The 20,550-nt window shown below is 49.2% G+C and overlaps 1 protein-coding gene and 1 pseudogene across 1 annotated transcript; one reads left to right on the top strand and one right to left on the bottom strand.

Annotated features, from left to right (window-relative positions):
* Positions 1–13,340: 13,340 nt before the first annotated feature.
* LOC129401799 (zinc finger protein 433-like) lies at positions 13,341–13,964 on the top strand (the record flags this gene model as incomplete). The annotated part of the gene is made up of 1 exon (XM_055124668.1): positions 13,341–13,964. A coding segment is annotated over exon 1 (624 nt), but the record flags the coding sequence as incomplete, so codon positions are not given.
* Positions 13,965–19,299: 5,335 nt separating this feature from the next.
* Positions 19,300–20,123, bottom strand: LOC101546670 (U4/U6.U5 small nuclear ribonucleoprotein 27 kDa protein-like; annotated as a pseudogene).
* Positions 20,124–20,550: the final 427 nt, after the last annotated feature.

Below are 20,550 nucleotides of genomic sequence, written 5' to 3'. Positions count from 1 at the left end.
AACCTCCATAGAGGCCACCTTGAACAAAGGAAGGGAGCTCATAGGATGCCTGAACCCACATGCTGCCTGCCCCCACTTGCCCAAGCACATGCAATGCCTGAGCACATGTGTCACCAGCATCTCCCCTCTTGAGATGTGGATTTTCATGCTTTCCTGTCTAATGCTGGGATGTGTGTAGGGGCTCTCTCTGGCTTTGGAGAGGCCCGGGTTCTCTCTTGAGCGCTGTTTGTCTTCACTCTCTCCCACTTTCTCTCCCTCCTCCCTTTTGAAACCTCCAAATAAAAACTGTAATTTCACTGAACAACTACTCCTGAAATTCCTTTCTGCAAGATGAGACAGGAATCCTGCAATCCTGGGTCCCAGGTGGCAAAGGTGGAGGGGGGAAATAGTAACCATCTCTCTCCTCCAAACTTCATATAAGTCACTTGTACAGCACACCAACAGCAATCCCTAAAGACTTCTTTGGTTAAATTTATATAACCACAAAGCACTAATGATTCGACCTTTCTGTCTGCATCATGAAAGTCCCCATAACAACCCCCAAGGCAGGGCAGGAACAACTTCTGGGTAAAACCTCTGGACTTAACCTTGAGAACAGACTCCACCTACTTTCCTCAGGCTTCCCCCTCTTGCCTCTTTCTTCTCATCTGCCTGCCATCACACCTTAACAGCAGAACTCAAGGGGTTCAAATGGGGGGGGGTCACCACAGAGGTGAAACCCACCCATAGGCTGACTGGCATGGAAATCTCAGCCACTAACCAGTATAAAAGCTGGGAAAAGAGAGGAAGGGCAGATAGGACAGTGGGGAGGCACTTACCTTCCATGAGGCCAAACCAAGTTCCATATCTGCCATCCCATATAGGCACTAGGACCCCCCAGAGGTGATCCCTGATCACAGAGCCTGGAGTCAGCCCTGAGCACCCACCTTGTAAGACCCAAAAGACACAATTATCATCATCATTATCATCATAATCATCAAAAAGAAATAAACTCAAACTCACCATCTTACTTCAGCAGGTTGGAAGTCAGGGGACAGTGGATATGGGCATATGAAGAAGCTACATGGGGAAGCTTCCAGACTTGCTGCAAGAAAAATAACGAGTATGTTAGTACCACAGAGGGTTCACTCCAGAGCGGGTGGGTTCTTCAAAACTGATCTGCAGACAAAATTCAGATGCTTAAAAGTTTATCAGTTTTGGACTGGAGCGATAGCACAGAGGATAGGGTGTTTGCCTTGCACGCATCCAATCCAGGTTCGATTCGAACATCCCCTATGTTCCCCCCGTACCGCCAGGAGTAATTCCTGACTGCAGTTCCAGGAGTAACACCTTTGCACCGTCAGGTGTAACCCTACAAGGAAAAAAAAAGTTCATGAGGCCTGAGTGAGAGTACAGCTAGGAGGGCATGGCCACATCCTATAGGTCACCTGAGCACCACCAGGAGTAATTCCTGAGTACAGAGCCAGGAGTAATCCAAGCAAAATGAAACAATCCAAAAAAAGTTGTTCACTCTTAAGTACCCTGAAACAGGTTAATGGTATTGTCTTGCAGACAAATGGGGAGGGTTCAATTCCCATCACCCCACTGGGTTCCCATAGCCCTGCCAGAAGTGATACTGGACTACAGAGTCAGAAAGAAGGTGTGAGTATTTGCTGGTGTGACGTCCCCCGCAACTCCCACAAATGTAGGAAAGTTCGTTAAGGTGCCGGAGCAACATCACAGTGGGTAGGGCGTTTGCTTTCATGTGGCTGACCCAGGTTCAATCCCCAGCATCCCAGAGGTCATCCAAGCACCGAAAGGAGTAATTTCTGAGTAATACCTAAGCATCGCTGGTGTGAGCCCCCACCCGCCACCCCCAAAAAGTAACTTAATTGAACTGTTCAGTTGATGGGATCAGAAGCCTCGGGTATGACGTCACTCTCCCTCCCTTTCCCCGTTTCCCACTCCAAGACTCCACCCTCCCTCACCTGGTCCCGATTGCTTCTTCCTGACCGCCTGGTCTAATACCTAAGCCGTCTTCGCGCTCTGGGCAGTGCTTCTGGATCTGGAATCTGTCTGCCTTATCGCTCCTCCCCAGGAGCTGGCGGCCCCGCGGGTCCAGCGACATGCTAGGCCGAGTTCAGGGAGCCAAGAGCCGGCTCAGGGCTGGGGCCTCTTCAGCAGCGGTTATTTCCCCGCCCCCACCGCCGATTCTCTACCTCTGAATGGATGACGGTGAGAGCGGGTGAGATGGAAAGGGCCAATCAGATGCATTTTAGATTACCTGGCGCCCCACCTTTCCGCTTTCACAGGCTCACATCCTTTCAAGTCCTTTAAGATATCGGGTAGGATAAGGCTTAAGGAGTAATGCTTAAGGTCCAGGAAAACATTCAAACAGGCTGTCCTAGATGCTGCTGAGATCCCACACCACAGCCAAGGGGCCTTTCCCCTTGTTGCACACGGAGCAGGGCAGGAGCAACTCCATCATGCTTGGTTCCTGTCTCACGTTTTGTTTTACTTAAACCTTTTTGTTTTTCTTAAAACCTCGCTTTCCCCCCTCCCCACCTCTCCAACCATCTGCAAGAGAAGTAGAACAACTGGCCTGCAAACTCTCCTTGACAAATAGTTTATAACCGCTATTCACTGTCTATAGAAGCCACCCAGACACAAGCAGGGTGGGTAGCTGCCAGAATGTTCTAAAAACATTTCTAGATCACCTATTTGTAACTGCTTTTTTGTACTATTTGAAAGTATGTTTTCTTCTGAATTATGAAAATTGCATTTTCATTTATGTTTTCAAAAAAATTCATCAGTGTAGGCTATGATATAAGCACTGACTAAAATATGCGACTTTTCCCTTGTTCAGGGTCTTGCTCGGGCCTGCGTGCCTAGAATCTTGACCTCAGCTAGCCGGCTTAATAAATTCCGCTTTTGTGTTACATTACTCACTGAACTCTTTGTGTGGGTTTGGAGTGTTAGGGCATGGTTCTGGATCTCCGACCTCCAACAAAAACACTCAGCAATGCAATCAGCAAGCGGGTGTGAGGAATTGGCCCAGAACAGACCGTAGGAATTAGTTTAGCTTTCTCAATGTGAAGGACTGGCCCAGGACAGACCACAGAACTCTTTTTACAGGAACCTGCCTTGCAGAATAACTTGTTTTTCTGCCCCTGAGCAAGGAATTCAGATACAGGTGCCCTGGGTCGCAAGAAGGGTGGTGGTCAGACCAGATAACCAGATGCCTCTCACAAGACCATGTCACTAGACCCATGACTGCCCCCAGAGCTGGGACATTCCTGAATATTGGCGCGAATGCTGATCTCTAAAACCATAGGCTAAGGAGTGATATCCTTTTAAATGGATTGGTTAAAAAAGTTTGTAATATTAAAAATTTATTAGCTATGAAATGCGGGGGCTCTGCTGTAATGGCAGGGAAGGCCTATATAAGATCTCCTTTGTAGAAGCTCGAGGTCTTGCCCAACCTGCTGAACCTCCGTGTCTGCGTAGGCAGCTGGACCCTGGCTAGCCAGTCTTACAATAAACCCTGTTTGCTGTTAGCAGTGTCTGGAGTTTCTTTTTGGTTAGGGAGATCTCGATTCTCCCCCTAACAGCAGGTAGTTGATTAAGCTGGCTAGCCAGGGTCGTGCACACACACACAGCGACACACGGGTCTCATGTGTGAGGCAAGGCCCCGACCCAGGGCGCCAGGGTTACTTATATAAGCCCATGTCAGCTGTTACGGCGAAACGGCGAAACAGTGAAAGCCCGCACATTCCCTAGCCAGTAAGCTCATAATTCGACATGCTTTTCCCTCCAATCCATCAGGCCCATCTGCTTGTCCAGTCTATAGATTTACAAGTCACAATTGCATAAGCGCCTGCTTCGGTCCAAGGGCTGAGCCGGGAGGCTGTCTGTCTAGATTATACCCTCATATGGTCGTAACTCAGGAGCCTGCACATTCCTCTTGGAGCAAGCAGATAGCTGACTCCTGATTGGAAAATACACGGTTTTCATTGTCTTTGGCCCCACCCAGGGCAGTCCTGCCCTAACAAGAGAGGGGGAAATAATCAACTCCACACCCTAACAACTTGTACACAGCTGACCTGGGTTCTAACCCCTCCCCATGAGAACCACACCAGGAGTGATCCAAGAGCACAGAACCAGGGGTGCCCCCAAAACAAAATAAACTCAGAGTCCCTACTCACTTAATCAGTGGTGTCTTGGAGAATCTAGACGTCCAGCCCATTAGGGAGAAAATCCCTCCAGCTCCTGGTCTCCAAGTGCGAATGGGAATGTGAATGTGAAGAATTGGCCCAGAACAGATATAGGAATTATTTTAGCTTTCTCAAGATTCTTTTTACAGGAGCCCACATTGCAGAATAACTTGTTTTTCTGCCTCTGAGCAAGGAACTCAGATACAGGCGCCCCAGCTTGCAAGTCAGACCAGATAACCAGATGCCTCTTACATGCCTCCTACAAAACCCATGTCACTGGACCCATGACTGCCCTAAAACCCAGGACATTCCTGAAAACTGAAGCAATTGCTGATCTCTAAAATAATAGGCCAAGGAGTGACGTCTTTCTAAATGGATTGGTTGGGAAAATATGTATCATTACAAATCTATTGGCTATGAAATCTGCGGGCTCTGCTGTACCGGCCGGTGAAGGCCTATAGAAGATCTCCTTTGGAGAAGCTTGGGGCCTTGCCTCGCACACGGGACTTGCGTGTCGCTGTGTGCGTATGCACAACCCTGGCTAGCCAGCTTAATAAACTACCTGCTTGCTAATTGCATTCCTGTATGGTCCTTGTCTGCGGTCAGAGTTCCAGAACCGTGCCCTAACTGTGAAGAATCAATTTCCTCACACATTGTTCTGGGATGGGAGCTGGGTCAAGTGGGAACCTAAGACACTTCTCAGAATTCTCTGGGGAAGAGGGGGTCACACTAGGCAGTGCTCAGGGTTTACTCCTAGCTCTGCTCTCAGGAATCACTCTAGGACCAAGGGACTAGATAGGATTCCACGCATGAACCCAGGTTCGCTGCCTTCAGGGCAAGCATCCTCTTCCCCAAGTCACTATTACTCCAGCCCTGAATTTTAAATAACTGGGAGCAAAGGGTTGCTTGCAGAGAATACGGTAGCACACTCCTCTTTACCATAAACTCTTGCGTGAACATTCGTGCAGTCGAAGGTGCTGAGACAAGGAACGCGGAAGAAATGTATGTCATGGTAGGTCCAGGTTCTCTCTGACTGCTGGGTGCAGCCTGGGGCCTTGAACACTGTGGGGAACTACCAGAACTGTTAGGGTCACAGCTAGAGCTAGAGGGTCTGGCAGTGGCCCTCACACCCAGCTTGATCCAGGTGTGGCCCCAAATCAGGGAAAAGACATTTAACCATGAACCCGTCTGCCTGCCCGGGTAAGTCCCGCGCCATGGCCAGGGTGCCCAGAGACAGGCCCCTCCTTCCTGGCTGCCCCCTTTCGTGGCCCCCATGGGAAAGCGGGCAGCGGGCTCCGTGTCCTGAGTTGCGGGGAGGGGTCGCACCTCAGCCTCACCCACAAAGGCCAGGTGCCTGCAGGCCTCCAGCATCACGTCTCTGTACAGGCGCCTCTGGGCAGGGTCCAGCAAAGCCCACTAGGCCCGAGTGAAGTTCACAGCCACGTCCTCAAAGGATAGCGACTCCTGAAACACAAACAGATGCCAGTCAGCAGGCCCCCTCTACATCCACAGGCGGCAGAGGCACTCAGGGGGGCAAAAGTAGTGCCTTGGAATCTAGCTCAAACCCCCCCACCCTGGTCCCTGGGAATATTACAGTGGCAAGTGCTGGGAGCCATATCCCCACCTCCCAGACACACCCCACCCAGACACCTGTGGACAACTGGGAACAGGCCTTCTGCCCCAAAAAGAGTGACAAAGAGTGACAGGCGTCTGCTAGCTGCTTGCTCCAAGAGGAATGTGCGGGCTCCTGAGCTATGACCATATGGGGGTATAATCTAGACAGACAGCCTCTCAGGCCCGGGCTCAGCCCTTGGACCCGTGCAGATAATTATGCAATTGTGACTTGTAAATCTATAGGCTGGACAAGCAGATGGGCCTAATGGGATTGGGAGGGAGGCATGTCCAATTATGAATTTACTGGCTAGGGAATGTGCGGGCTTTTGCGCTTTCACCGTAACGGCTGACATGGGCCTATATAAGTAACCCCGGCGCTCTGGGTCAGGGCCTTGACTCGTACAATGGGACCTGTGTGTCGCTGTGTGCGTGTGCATGACCCTGGCTAGCCATCTTAATCAACTACCCGCTGTTAGGGCGCGGATCGATATCTCCCTTACCGACAAAGAGACTCCAGAGACTGCAAACAGCAAGCAGGGTTTATTGTAAGACTGGCTAGCCAGGGTCCAGCCCCCTACGAGGACACGCAGGTCCAGCAGGTTGGGCAAGACCCAGAGCTTCTCCAAAGGAGATTTTTTTTTTTTTTTTTGCTTTTTGGGTCACACCCGGCAATGCACAGGGGTTACTCCTGGCTCTGCACTCAGGAATTACCCCCGGCGGTGCTCAGGGGACCATATGGGATGCTGGGAATTGAACCCGGGTCGGCCGCGTGCAAGGCAAACGCCCTACCCACTGTGCTATCGCTCCAGCCCCCTCCAAAGGAGATCTTATATCGACCTTCCCCGGCCATTACAGCAGAGCCCCCGCATTTCATAGCCAATAGATTTATAATAATACATACTATCTTAACCATTCCATTTTAAAAGACATCACTCCTTAGCCTATGGTTTTAGAGATCAGCATTCGCGCCAATATTCAGGAATGTCCCAGCTCTGGGGGCAGTCATGGGTCTAGTGACATGGTCTTGTGAGAGGCATCTGGTTATCTGGTCTGACTACTATCCTTCTTGCAATCGGGGCACCTGTATCTGAATTCCTTACTCAGGGGCAGAAAAACAAGTTATTCTGCAAGGTGGGCTCCTGTAAAGAGTCCTGTGGTCTGTCCTGGGCCAGTCCTTCACATTGAGAAAGCTAAACTAATTCCTACGGTCTGTTCTGGGCCAATTCCTCACACCCGCTTGCTGATTGCATTCCTGCGTGGTCCTTGTCGGTGGTTGGAGATCCAGAACCGTGCCCTAACACTGGGAACCCACACAAAGAGTTCAGCGAGCAATGTAACACAGAAGCGGAGTTTATTAAGCCGGCTAGCTGAGGTCAAGATTCTAGGCACGCAGGCCCGAGCAAGACCCTGAACAAGGGAAAAGTCGCATATTTTAGTCAGTGCTTATATCATAGCCTACACTGATGAATTTTTTTGAAAACATAAATGAAAATGCAATTTTCATAATTCAGAAGAAAACATACTTTCAAATAGTACAAACAAGGAGTTACAGATAGGTGATCTAGAAATGTTTTTAGAACATTCTGGCAGCTACACACCCTGCTTGTGTCTAGGTGGCTTCTATAGACAGTGAATAGCGGTTATTAACTATTTGCCAAGGAGAGTTTGCAGGCCATTTGTTCTACTTCTCTTGCAGGTGGGGGGTGGGGTGAAGCGAGGTTTTAAGAAAAACAAAAAGGTTTAAGTAAAACAAAACGTGAAACAGCAACCAGGCACGATGGAGTTGCTCCTGCCCTGCTCCATGTCCTACAAGGGGAAAGCCCCCTGGCTGTGGTGTGGGATCTCAGCAGCATCTAGGACAGCCTGTTTGGATGTTTTCCTGGACTTTAAGCATTACTCCTTAAGCCTTATCCTTCCTGATATCTGAAAGGACTGGAAGGATGTGAGCCAGGAAAGGTGGGGTGCCAGGAAAGGTGGGGCGCCAGGTAATCTAAAATGCATCTGATTGGCCCTTTCCATCTCACCCGCTCTCACCGTCATCCAATCAGAGGTAGAGAATCGGCGGTGGGGCTTCTTTCCAGAGGCCAAAATTACTTGCCTTCAGATGCAAGGACATGCTCAAGTAATATGGTGAGTTTGGGCTTATTTCTTTTTTATGGTTATGATGATAATGATGATGGTAATTGTGTCTTTTGGGCCTCACACGGGGGGTGCTCAGGGCTGACTCCAGGCTCTGTGATCAGGGATCACCTCTGGCGGGTCCTAGTGCCTATATGGGATGGCAGATATGGAACTTGGTTTGGCCTCATGCAAGGTAAGTGCATCCCCTCTATCCTATCTGTCCTTCCTCTCTTTTCTCAGCTTTTATACTGGTTAGTGGCTGCGATTTCCATGCCAGTTAGCCTATGGGTGGGTTTCACCTCTGTGGTAACCCCCCCCATATAAACCCCTTGAATTCAGCTGCTAAGGTGTGATGGCAGGCAGATGAGGAGAAAGAGGGAAGAGAGGACAAGCCTGAGGAAAGTAGGTAGAGTCTGTTCTCAAGGTTAAGTCCAGAGGTTTTACCCAGAAGTTGTTCCTGCCCTGCCTTGGGTGTTCTTATGGGGACTTTCATGATGCAGACAGAAAGATCGAATCATTAGTGCTGTGTGGTTGATTTATATAAATTTAACCAAAGAAGTCTTTAGGGATTGCTGTCGGTGTGCCCCACAAGGAACTTATGTAAAGTGGGGAGGAGAAAGATGGTCACTATCTCCCCCATCCACTTTTGTCACCCGGGATCCAGGGTTTCGGGATTCCTGTTTCATCTTGCAGAAAGGAATTTCAGGAGTAGTAGTTCAGTGAAATTACAGTTTTTATTTGGAGGTTTCAAAAGGGAGGAGTGAGAGAATGTGGGAGAGAGTGGAGAGAAACAGCGCTCAAGAGAGAACCCCTACACACACCCCAGCATTAAACAGGAGAGCATGAAAATCCACATCTTAAGAGAGGAGATGCTGGGGACACATGTGCTCAGGCACCACGTGTGCTTGGCCAAGAGGGGGCAGGCAGCTTTTGGGCTCGGGCATCCTATGAGCTCCTTCCATTTTATTTATTTATTTATTTATTTATTTGCTTTTTGGGTCACACCCAGCAATGCTCAGCGGTTACTCCTGTCTTTGCACTCACAAATTACTCCTGTCAGTGCTCAGGGGACCATATGGGATGCTGGGAATCGAACCTGGGTCGGCCGCATGCAATACAAACGCCCTACCCACTGTGCTATCACTCCAGCCCCCGAACTCCCTTCCTTTGTCCCAGGTAGCCTCTATGGAGGTTTTCCAAACTGTCCCTACGTGGGGCTTCAACCTAGACAAAAGTCCATTGCTAAGTAGGTTGCCAAGGAGATGGGAGTTGGTGGTGGTCTTCTTTGAAATTCCTTTCCTGGCCTTTTATGTCTTTCAGACCTTCTCTGGGTCTGTTGCTATATATAGGTGAGGGTCTTACCAAGTCTAAATTCTGGTTTTGTTTTGTTTTTTTGCTTTTTGGGTCATACCTGGCAATGCACAGGGGTCACTCCTGGCTCATGCACTCAGGAATCACCCCTGGCGGTGCTCAGGGGACCATATGGGATGCTGGAATTTGAACCCTGGTCGCCGCTTGCAAGGCAAACGCCCTACCCGATGTGCTATCACACCAGCTAAATTCCTGTTTCTCTGCAAGGTTGGCCTTTGCAACTTCAAAGCTACTGCTTCCCAGGAAATTTACTGTCATCACCTGGGGAGGGGCCTTCCCTATCTGCCTGCCCACCTACATCAGAATGACTCCTGACTCTGAGCTCAGGGATCTCGGCTGGGGGTCCTGGGGGACCTAATGGGAAGTTGGGGATAGAACCTGGTTGGACCATGCAATGCCAGCGCCTTCCCACTCTGCCATTGCTCCTGCCCCATAATCAAGTCTTCCTGGAGGCCTTTGTTAGGCCCCTTGATGCTACATTGACAGACAGCAGGATCTCTCCAGGCCTTTAGGGAATCCTGCAGGTCGCCCAGAGTTATCTGTCTGAGCAGCGAGTCTCTGGGGTCTGAGGAGTTGAGCAGAAGCTTCCTTTTTTTTTTAGCTTCTTATTTATTTATTTGCTTTTTGTGTCACACCTCTGATGCACAGGGGTTACTCCTGGCCTTGTATTCAGGAATTATTCCTGGCAGTGCTCGTGGGGACCATATGAGATACTGGGAATTGGACCCGGGTCAGCAGTGTGCAAGGTGAACACGCTACACAGTGTACTATCTACCGACTACAGAAGGCTCTCTTAGACATCACTTTATAACAGGAATCTTGGTCTAGGTCTTGGGAATGTGAAGTGGGTTTCCCCACATGATGCAGTTAGGTCACCCACCAATTCTTGGGGGTGAATGGGAAGGGCTAGTCACCAGGCTGCTGTCAGTTTCCACATTCTTTGATAAAAGATTCCCTTTGTCACTCCCCCTTTTGCTTTTGGGGTCACACGCTGAGATGCTCAGGACTTACTCCTTGCTCTGCATTCAAGGATCACTCCTAGCAGTGCTCAGGGACCGTTAAGGATGCCAGAGATCAAATATACGTCCGCCATGTCCATGTGCAAGACGAGTGTTGTCCGTGCTGTACTTTTGGTCCAGCCCTGTCCCTTTGTCGCTCTTTTGAAAAGGCCCCTCAGAGTTTTCCTACGTGTCTTGGCCAGGTGCTGTCATGGTTCATGGCTCCCAGCACTTGCTAGGAGCTCTGTGTCATGCACACATCCTGGTGTTCCCCGTGGGGACCCTGATTATTTAAAGTAGATTAAAGTAGGGGCTGGAGCAATAGCATAGCGGGTAGGGCGTTTGCCGTGCACGCGGCTGATCTGGGTTCGATTCCCAGCATCACTTATGGTCCCCTGAGCACTTCCAGGAGTTATTCCTGAGTGCATAAGCCAGGACTAATCCCTGTGCATTGCTGTGTGTGACCCAGAAACCAAAAATAAATGAATAAATAAATAAATAAATAAATAAAGTAGATTAATTAAAACCCAGGATCTTAATGTCGCCCCCCTGAGTCCAGCTGCCCCCCTGGGATGCAGAGGGGCCCTGGCTGATTGGCATCTGTGTGTGTTTCAGGAGTCGGTATCCTTTGAGGACGTGGCTGTGATCTTCACCCGGGCCGAATGGTCATTGCTGAATCCTGCCCAGAGGTGCCTATACAGAGACGTGATGCTGGAGGCCTGCAGGCACCTGGCCTTCGTGGGTGAGGCTCAGGCGCGACCCTTTCCCACAGTTCAGTGCACAGAGTCCTCTGCCCACATTCCCGATGGGGCCATGGAACAGGACTGAGGGAAGGAGGGGCCTGTCTATGGGGAAAATAGCCCAGGGGATGGTCATTCCCGGGCCGGCAGATGGATTCAGCCTAACTGCTTTTTCTCTTATTCAGGGCCACACGGGGTAGAGTGGGGTGTCAGGGCCACCGCCCATACCTCTGGCTCTTGCTGTGATCCTAATGTTGCTGGTTGGTTCCTCCAGTGATCAGGGGCCCAGGGCTGAACCCCGCAATGCTGGGTGAGGGAGCTGGTGTCCAAGTTTATATTCAGGGCCAGGAGCATGCAAGGCATTGTGTACTGTGGAGCTTCTTCCTGGGGGCACAGGGCCCACACCTGGAGTTCCAGGGACACTCTTGTTCATGCTCAAGGGACACTGTGGGGTGTGGGAATCTGACCTACCTCATTCAAGGCAGCTGCTTTCATGTCTGTTGAAGCAAACCAGTTGCATCAGTCCTATTCCAGTTCTTTTTTGTTCCCGGAGAACATCTTTTTTTTTTTTGATATACACACCTGGTGATGCTCAGGGGTGATGCCTGGCATTGCTTGGAGGAGCCTGTTGGATGCTGGGGAGTGACCCGGGTCAGTTGTGTCCAAGGCAAGTGCCATCCCGGCTGTCCTATTCCTCTGCCCTTCCCCAGAGCCTTCCTTGGGGACTGAATTGTCTTCCTGCTTGTTCCACAGGGTTTCTCTCCAGGAAAAGACAGTGGTGCTCTTGGGCATGTCTTAGAGAATAAATTGTTCAGTGAAGAGAGCACTGTGGGGTTCATGAGCAATGATTCCTGCAATCATTTAGGAGAGAAGCAGATGTTCCCTGATGCTAGTGGCCAGCAGCACACGCAGAAGGGACAACAGAAGTGAGTGAACTGGCCAAGGGGGGGAAGGGAGGAGGGTGTTCTTGGCGGGGGGTGGCGGAAAACATCTTGAGAATCTCCAATGTCTTTCGACTTAAAACCAGTGTGTCAAAGTAGTGCAGGACTGAGTAGTGTCCCATTCACACTGTCCCTCGTGGGCCTCCTCTATTTACCACAGCCGTGATGGCATGGCTGACTCCTGGCTCTGCACTCAGGAATCCCTCCTGGATGGACTATGGGTCCAAAGTGACCTGAGTCATGCAAGGTGAGGGTCCTGGGGCAAGGCTGGCAGCCTCCGCTGCCTTCTTAAGTGGTTTCCACCCAGGACCCTTCTTGGAGAAAAGTTCCTTCTCCAACTCCCCCCATGCCACCCCACCATTTACAGGCTTAAAACTGGGCCCTGCATGTAAGGCTTTGATGAATGATAAATCAAGGATTTATTCAGAGGAATATCCAAAAAGCCCTACTGTCATGCCTGAGGCTATAGTACAGTGCTTAAGGTCTAATCTCGAACATGATTTTGGGCTTCCAAGGCCTTGCTTCTGAATGATCCCTGTGTCCACAACAAGGAGTAGGCCCTGAGCACTGCAGAGTATGGCCCCAAGTAGGAGAAAAAAATTAAACCCCAAACCAAAAAACCAAAACAAAACATAATCAAGGCTGGTGATTGATTGTTGATGTTCATTTATTATTTTGTGTTGTGAGCATTTCCTAGTCCTGACTCCTGGTTCTATGCTCTGGATTTATTCCTGGGGGTGCTCAGGGGACCTGAGGGTGTGCAGGGGATTGGTCCAGGGCAGCATGATGCACGGTTCCCGCTGTCCTGTGGCCTCAGCCGTCGGGATGATCTTGCTTTTCTATTCATTGTGTCTCATCATTGACAGATACCTCTTGCCAAACAGTCTCGATTATGATCACAAAGCTACTGCACAAGCCAGAGGAACCTCGAGGCAAACTCGAAGCCTCACTGCACCCCAAAATCCTACTACTTCTTCTGCAGAATGTTCTTCCCCCAGGCATCCCCCAATACTTCCCCACAGCTCTCTTCCACGTGACCTCGTTCAGGAGGGCATCTGCTGCCCAGCCGCTGAGGGAACCCCCTCTCCCAACTTGGGTGCCCTCAGGCGATACCCTCTGTGGGGTGCTGGCACCTGGAGCCAAACATCCCAAGAATGCAAAGTGTGTGGGGAGACCTTCAGTGTCACCAACCTGCTGACGCGTCACATCAGGGAGCACCACGAGGAGATACCTTATGTATGTGAGCTCTGTGAGAAGGGCTCCTGCAACTCCACAAACCTGCAGGCTCATGCCGAGATCCATGTTGACCTCAAGAGACCTTTTAAGTGCCCTGTGTAGCCACAGAGGCTCCAGTATCCCTGTATGCCGCGAGACCATCCTAAAGTGCACTCTGGGGTTAGGCCTTTCACCTGTGAGCCGTGTGGGAAAAGTTTCAGGACTCGCTTGGACCTGCGTAAGCACATCCGGACCCACACCGGGGAGAGGCCGTATGCCTGCGAGCAGTGTGGGAAAAGCTTTGGGACTCACTCGGACCTGCATAGGCACAACCGGACCCACACCGGGGAGAGGCCGTATGACTGCGAGCAGTGTGGAAAAAGCTTTAGTACTCTCTCGGGCCTGTGTAATCACAGCCGGACCCACACCGGGGAGAGGCCGTATGACTGCAAGCAGTGTGGGAATAGCTTCAGGACTCGCTCATGTCTACTTCGGCACATTCGGACCCACACCGGGGAGAGACCTTATGAGTGCAAGCAGTGTGGGAAAAGCTTCAGCACTAGCTCGAAGCTGCATGAGCATAGCCGGACCCACACTGGGGAGAGGCCGTATGACTGCAAGCAGTGTGGGAATAACTTCAGGACTCGCTATTGTCTACTTCGGCATATTCGCACCCACACCGGGGAGAGACCGTATGAGTGCAAGCAGTGTGGGAAAAGCTTCATTACTAGCTCAAACATGCGTGAGCACAGCCGGACCCACACCGGGGAGAGGCCGTATGACTGCGAGCAGTGTGGAAAAAACTTCAGAACTAGCTCAGCGTTGCATAGACACAGATGGACCCACACTGGTTAGAGGCCTTATGGCTGCCCGGAGTGCGGGATGGTGTTCCTGGCGCGCGGTGCAAGGACCAAGTACATGCATATCCACACAAGCGAGCGGCCCTACACGTGCCCAAAGGCTTTGGCTTGCACAAGACCGACCTGGGTTCAATCCTCGGCATCCTGTTGCAGTCCACAGAGCCCTGCCAGGAGTCAGCTCTGAGTTCAGAGGCAGAAGTCAGCCCTGAGCAAAGCCAGTTATGCCCCCCCTATATATTGCAATATATTGCTTTTTAGGTCACACCGGGCGATGCACAGGGGTCACTCCTGGTTCTGTAGTCAGGAATTACCCCTGGTGGTGCCCAGGGGACCATATGGGATGCTGGGAATCGAACTCAGGTTGGTCACGAGCAAGGCAAATGCCCTACCCACTGTGCTATGACTTCAGCCCCGATATTTTTAATTAAAAAAAAAATGAACAAAGTGAACTATTTAGTTTGTACAGAAGTCATTCCAAGTAAATGGATATCGAGAATCAAGTTATAATGAAGATCAGGTGGTAGGAGAGCAATTTCCTGCCTCTGCATCTCATCGCGGGCCTTTCCGAGTTAGGGACAAGGGCCCTTTCAGGCACTCCGTGCCAAGGATTCTTTTCAGAGCCCTGTTTAAGTCTTTGTTCCTGAGGGTGCAGATGAAGTGGTCCAGCATGGGGGTGGCCACCGTGTAAATCACCGAGGCCATGTCGCTGGATCAGAGCTGCAGGAGGCAGCAGAACTCAGGTACATGCCACTACCTATGCAGTAGAAGAGGGGGACAACAGTCATTGGGAGACGCAGGTGGAAAATGCCTTTGACTTGCCCCGAGCGTAGCCATGCCGCTGAGGGAGGAAATGATGTTTGTGTGGGAGTAAAGGATGCCCGTGAGGGGTCCACCGACTAGCACCCAGATGGCAGCGTACAGCACGATGCCATTCAGCAGAGTGTCGGAACAAGCCTGTCAAGCCACTTAATTAATTTCACAGAAAAAAAGGGGGATTTCCAGGACCATGCAGAAGGACCGTCGCAGCACCATGAAACTTTGCAGTATGGAGTTTGGGGCGCTTGTGACTCAGTATCCTACAGATCTGGGGTTCATGATGACTGTGTAGTACAGAGTGTGATAGATGGCCACAAAGGTGGTCATAGGCCATCACGGTCAGCAAGAAGTTGTCCAGTATGGCAAAGATGATGAGAAAATGCATGGGTGGATGCTGCCCTTGTAGGAGATGGCTTGGCTTTTCGCCTGGATGTTCTGTAGCATCCTGGGGACGGTGGTGAAGATGAAGCAGATGTCCACCAAGGACAGATTGGAGAAAAAGAAGTACGTGGGCGTGTGGAAGTGGGGGTCCAGACTGATGGCCAGGATGATGAGCAGGTTCCATTTGACAGTGACCAGGTACGTGGACAGGAGCAGCTGAAGATGTGGGGCTGCAATTCTGCCTGCCTTGATAGTCCCAGAAGGAAGAATTGTGAAATTCTGGTATAATTCTCTGTTTCCTTGTGTTGGTAACTACCAGGAAGAGGGGAAGTTGAAAACATACGGCTAGTTTTCTGCAAACAGAACATGATTAATGTAAGTTGAAATTCTACAGTTGCTATTTTTTAGGAAAAAGCAATGACACTTTAGCATGGAAATTGTGGGACTCCCCTTGGTCATATATAAATAGGAATTTGTCTTATTCAAAGTCCCCCACCTCCAAATGTATGTATTGTACAATTAAATTTTACTTTAATTTTCAATGGGATGGGAGCAATTTTTAGGGAGGGCCCCACCTGGTGGTGCTCAGGACTTACTCTTGACTCTGCACTCAGGGATCAATCTTAGTGGTGTTCAGGGACCCTATGGGATGCTGAGGATAAAACCTGCGTCAGCCACATGCAAGGCAAATGTCATACCCACTGTACCATTGTTCTGGCTCTTGAAAGAAAATATGTGATTTTTTTCTTTTTGGATCATATCCGGCGTTGCACAGGGGTTACTCCTGGCTCTGCACTCAGAAATTACTCTTGCAGTCTCGGGCCGGGGCCGATGCCGGCTCGCGCTCCACCGAGATTCGACCCCGGTGGCCATGCTTTTGCACCGCCACTTTGCTGCTGAACGACCAAGATCCAGAGCCAGCTGCATTACTTCTGGTCCCAGCAAGTGCTTGCAGCCATGTCTCCAGACTGTGAACTAAGCTTTTGCTCCATGCTGTCCCAGGAAGGGAAATGATGCAGTCTCCAACATAAATCTCCCTGGATTTAATTACTAAAATACAGAAATCCTAAGCTGCACGGCCGCTACCTCAACTGCGCGATTTTATATCTCTTCATTCTCATTGGTGGAAAACTAATTATCAAATGCTTCCTTGTCAGTCGGGCCATATTTTGGGGGGATAAAGTCCAACAAGAATAGTGAGTTCTGGGGCTGGAGCGATAGCACAGCGGGTAGGGCGTTTGTCCCAGCATCCCATATGGTCCCCTGAGCACCGCCAGGGGTAATTCCTGAGTGCATGAGCCAGGAATGACCCCTGTGCATTGCCGGGTGTGACCCAAAAAGCAAAAAAAAAAAAAAAAAAAAAAAAAAAGTAGTGAGTTCTGTGTTGAAACTCCAACAACAATAGTAAGTTTTGGGGGCCGGAGTGATAGCACAGCAGGTAGGGCGTTTGCCTTGCACGCAGCCAACCTGGGTTCGATATCCGGCGTCCCATATGATCCCCCAAGCACCTCCAGGAGTAATTCCTGAGTGAAAAGCCAGGAGTAACCCCTGTGCATTGCTGGGTGTGACCCAAAAAGCAAAAAAAAAAAAATAGTAAGTTTTGTGTTGAAATATGAAATGTAATCAAGGTAAAGAGAAAATGAAGTGAAATTTATCAGTTATACAGGCAGGGTGGGGGGTTGGGGAGTTGGAGGTATACTGGGTTTTTTTGTGGTGGAATATGGGCACTGGTGAAAGGACGGGTGTTTTAGCATTGTATAACTGAGACATAAGCCTGAGAACTTTGTAACTTTCCACATGGTGATTCAGTAAAATAAATAAATAAAAAAATGAAATTACTCCTAGTGGTGTCAGGGGACCATAGAATTTCTGGGAATCCAACCCAGGTCAGCCTAGTACAAGGCAAACGCCCTAGCCACTATGCTATCACTCCAGCCCCCAAATTCAATTTTTTTTTTTTTTTGCTTTTTGGGTCACACCCAGCGATGCTCAGGGGTTACTCCTGGCTTTGCACTCAGGAATTACTCCTGGCAGTGCTTGGGGGACCATATGGGATGCCGGGGATTGAACCCGGGTCGGCCGCATGCAAGGCAAACGCCCTACCCGCTGTGCTATCGCTCCGGCCCCAAATTCAATATTTTTTAACTGACTATATTTGTTTTTGTTTTGGTGCCACTCTGGCAGTGCTCAGGGCTTACTCTCTTCTGTGCTCAGGAATCACTCCTGGCAGTGCTTGGGGGACCCTATGGGAACCTAGGGATCAAACCTCACTCAGCTGCTGGCAAGACAAGAACTCCAGCCACTGTACTATCACTCTGGCTCCTAAAATAATTTTTTATGTAGGAACACTGTTATTTATTCAGCCACTGATTAAGCTGAATGAGGCAGGCATGAACTCCACATTACTTAACAAATTTTTAATTGAATATCCATGAGCAAGACAATTACAATTTGTTCATTATTGGGTTTCAGTCATACAGTGATCCAACACCCATCCCTCCACCAGTGTACATTGCCCACCACAAATGTCCCCTGTTTCCATCCCACCATCCCTCAGTACCCCACCCCCACTCCCAGCCTCCCTCCATGACAGGCACTTTCCTTTTTGCTCTCTGTCTCCTTTTCCTTTTCTGTATTATGGTTTGCAATACATGTACTAATAGATCATCATGTTTGTTCAGGGCTTTCAGTCTTGAAACAAAATCTCTTTATTTTTTCTTTTTGGGTCACACCCAGCAATGCTCAGGGGTTACTCCTTGCTCTGCACTCAGGAGTCAGTCCTAGGGGTGCTTTGGGAAACCATCTGGGATGCCGGGGATTGATCCTGATTTGGAGGCATGAAAGGCCAATGCCCTATTTGCTGTACTATTGCTCCAGCCGCTAAAATCTTAATAGAAATTCAATACTTACCTCTGAAAGAAAAGACAAAATAGTAACTAATTTTTCCGGCCAGGGAGATTGCACAGCATCTTGCCTTACATATGACCATCCTGGGCTTTTTCCCCTGCACTGCATATGATTTCCTGAGTTGTCAGTAACAAACCCTGAGCATCTCAGGCTGTGGCCCCCCAAACCCAAATGGAACAAACATAAATGTTGCCACCTTGAGCTGCATCTACAAATCAAATTTAACATGTTTAAGACCTGGAAATGAAAAGTAAAAAAAAATATACTAGACTAACGGCTAGAGAGATAGTACAGGATGTAAGGTCCTTGCCTTGTATGTACCCAACTGTAGTTCGATCCCTGGCATCCCATAGGGACCCTCGAGCACTGCCAGGAGTGATTCCTGAATGCAGATCTGGGAGTAATCCCTGAGCATCACCGGGTGTGCCCCTAGACCCCCCCCCCCAAGAAAACAAAACAAGAAACTAACAATTGCTTTGAGAAAAATGGTTGGAATGTTCCCCAAGGTTAAATATAAGTGGATACATATGTATTGATAGGAAAAATCGGAGAAAATCAATAAAGTGCAAAAGGATGTCCTCACAGGGAATAAACGAGTGCTGTTTAAGCACCAAAGCAATATGGTATTTCTAGAGACAGACAGCGAGGCATAGGAACACACAACATAAGAACAGGGGATAACACTGACAGTGCAGGAAACTGCTTCACTTTTCAGAAAGTAACAATTGGAAGCAACTAATCGATAATGTAACTGATGATAGAATTATCTGCATGGAATTTACAAGTATTCATAAATGCCACCAACCCCACCAACCCCACCAACCCCACCCAGCCCCACCCCTAATACCCATAGAAGAATGAAATGACAAACAGCAAAGTTGGAAGCAACGTGCCCATGTTTGTTTGAAAGTGTGTTTTCACAAATCATAACAATGTCAGACCCCTGTGCATCAACTCCGTAAAGAATTTTCACACGAACCACGGGCAATTAAAGTGAAAAGTCACCGGGCTCAAACATTATGCATCCTCCTCCAGAATGACATAATCCAAAATAGCAACCTTAGCATTCTTTTTTTTTAAAGGGTAGAAATATTGCTTTATTTGAGAAACTTACATCCAAATTACTCTTATGTGTTTTAAAAAGTCCTAATGAGCATCCAAGAAGAAAACATGTAAGCTTCCACAGGAATAAGGACAAAACAAGGGGACTGATGATTACCCCCAAAGATATTTCCTAGAAGAAAAAATGCAGTATTTAACCTTTCTTCTCTTCAGGCAAGGTAAGTGAACTACAGACATCATAAATAAAGTTTTCTTACTTTACAAGACAGAAAGTTGTGATCCTGTTTTGATATCTATCATATACAAATACAAAATCCACTCTTCTGATCAAGGTGAGGGGGAGAAACCATTCTTTAACAATTCTCATGCAATGAAATCCAAAGGTCTGTTGAATCCGCCTTTTCGATTCATGTACTGCCTGTACTTCCTTTTCTGGGACACATTGATGGCATAAGCATTTACAGAGCCATCCACCTTTTTCTCTTGGGGTTTGCAGTGGTTTCATTCTCATGTGTGAGGGGCTCGACTCGAGTCTCACACAGATGTCTTATTTTTGTAGAATCAAAGGAGGCAAAACCCATTAATTTCATCATTTCTATTTCTTCCTCAGTTTTGCCCTCTATGCCTTCCTCGGTAATCTGCCGTTCTTTGCTCTTTGTGTCTTTTGTTTCTTTCTTTTCATCATCTTTCTTTCAGTCGGGAAGGGGAAGGAGCTGTAGATCTATGTTGTCTTGGGGATCTGGAGCATCTTCTGTGTGGGGATCGAGAGTGGCTCCTTCTCCGGTCTCTCTCCATGGACCGGGGCCTTTCTTGGAGCCTGGAGCCTGCGTTCTCTCTCCCGGGACGTGGACCGGGACCGCCTACGCTCCCTCTGCGGGGAGCGGCTGTGGCTGCAACCCATCCAGAGGCCTCCCTGTGCCGCGCGCTGCCCCGGAAGCCAACCTTAGCATTCTTTAGTGTCACTCTTTTTTGTCCTCAGGTATCATTCCTGGTGGGGCTTCGAGGACCCTAAGGGTGCCGGGAATAGAACCTGTCTTATGGCTCCAGTTCCTAATGCACAATTTCTGAGGTTGACCTCTGCAGCAAGGGACAGTCTTTCATGCTGGAGTTAACTGTTCTTTGTGTAGCTTCTTTTTTTTTTTTTTTTTTCTTTTTTGGGTCACACCCAGCAATGCTCAGGGGTTACTCCTGGCTTTGCACTCAGGAATCACTCCTGGCGGTGCTTGGGGGACCATATGGGATGCCGGGGATCGAACCCGGGTCGGCCACGTGCAAGGCAAACACCCTACCCGCTGTGCTATCGCTCCGGCCCCATGTGTAGCTTCTTACAA

The sequence above is a fragment of the Sorex araneus genome, chromosome 2, assembly GCF_027595985.1.
Source record: "Sorex araneus isolate mSorAra2 chromosome 2, mSorAra2.pri, whole genome shotgun sequence".
In the NCBI taxonomy this organism is placed as follows: Eukaryota; Metazoa; Chordata; class Mammalia; order Eulipotyphla; family Soricidae; genus Sorex; species Sorex araneus.
Note: the sequence above shows the minus strand (reverse complement) of the source record. Positions and strands in the feature narration are given on the sequence as shown.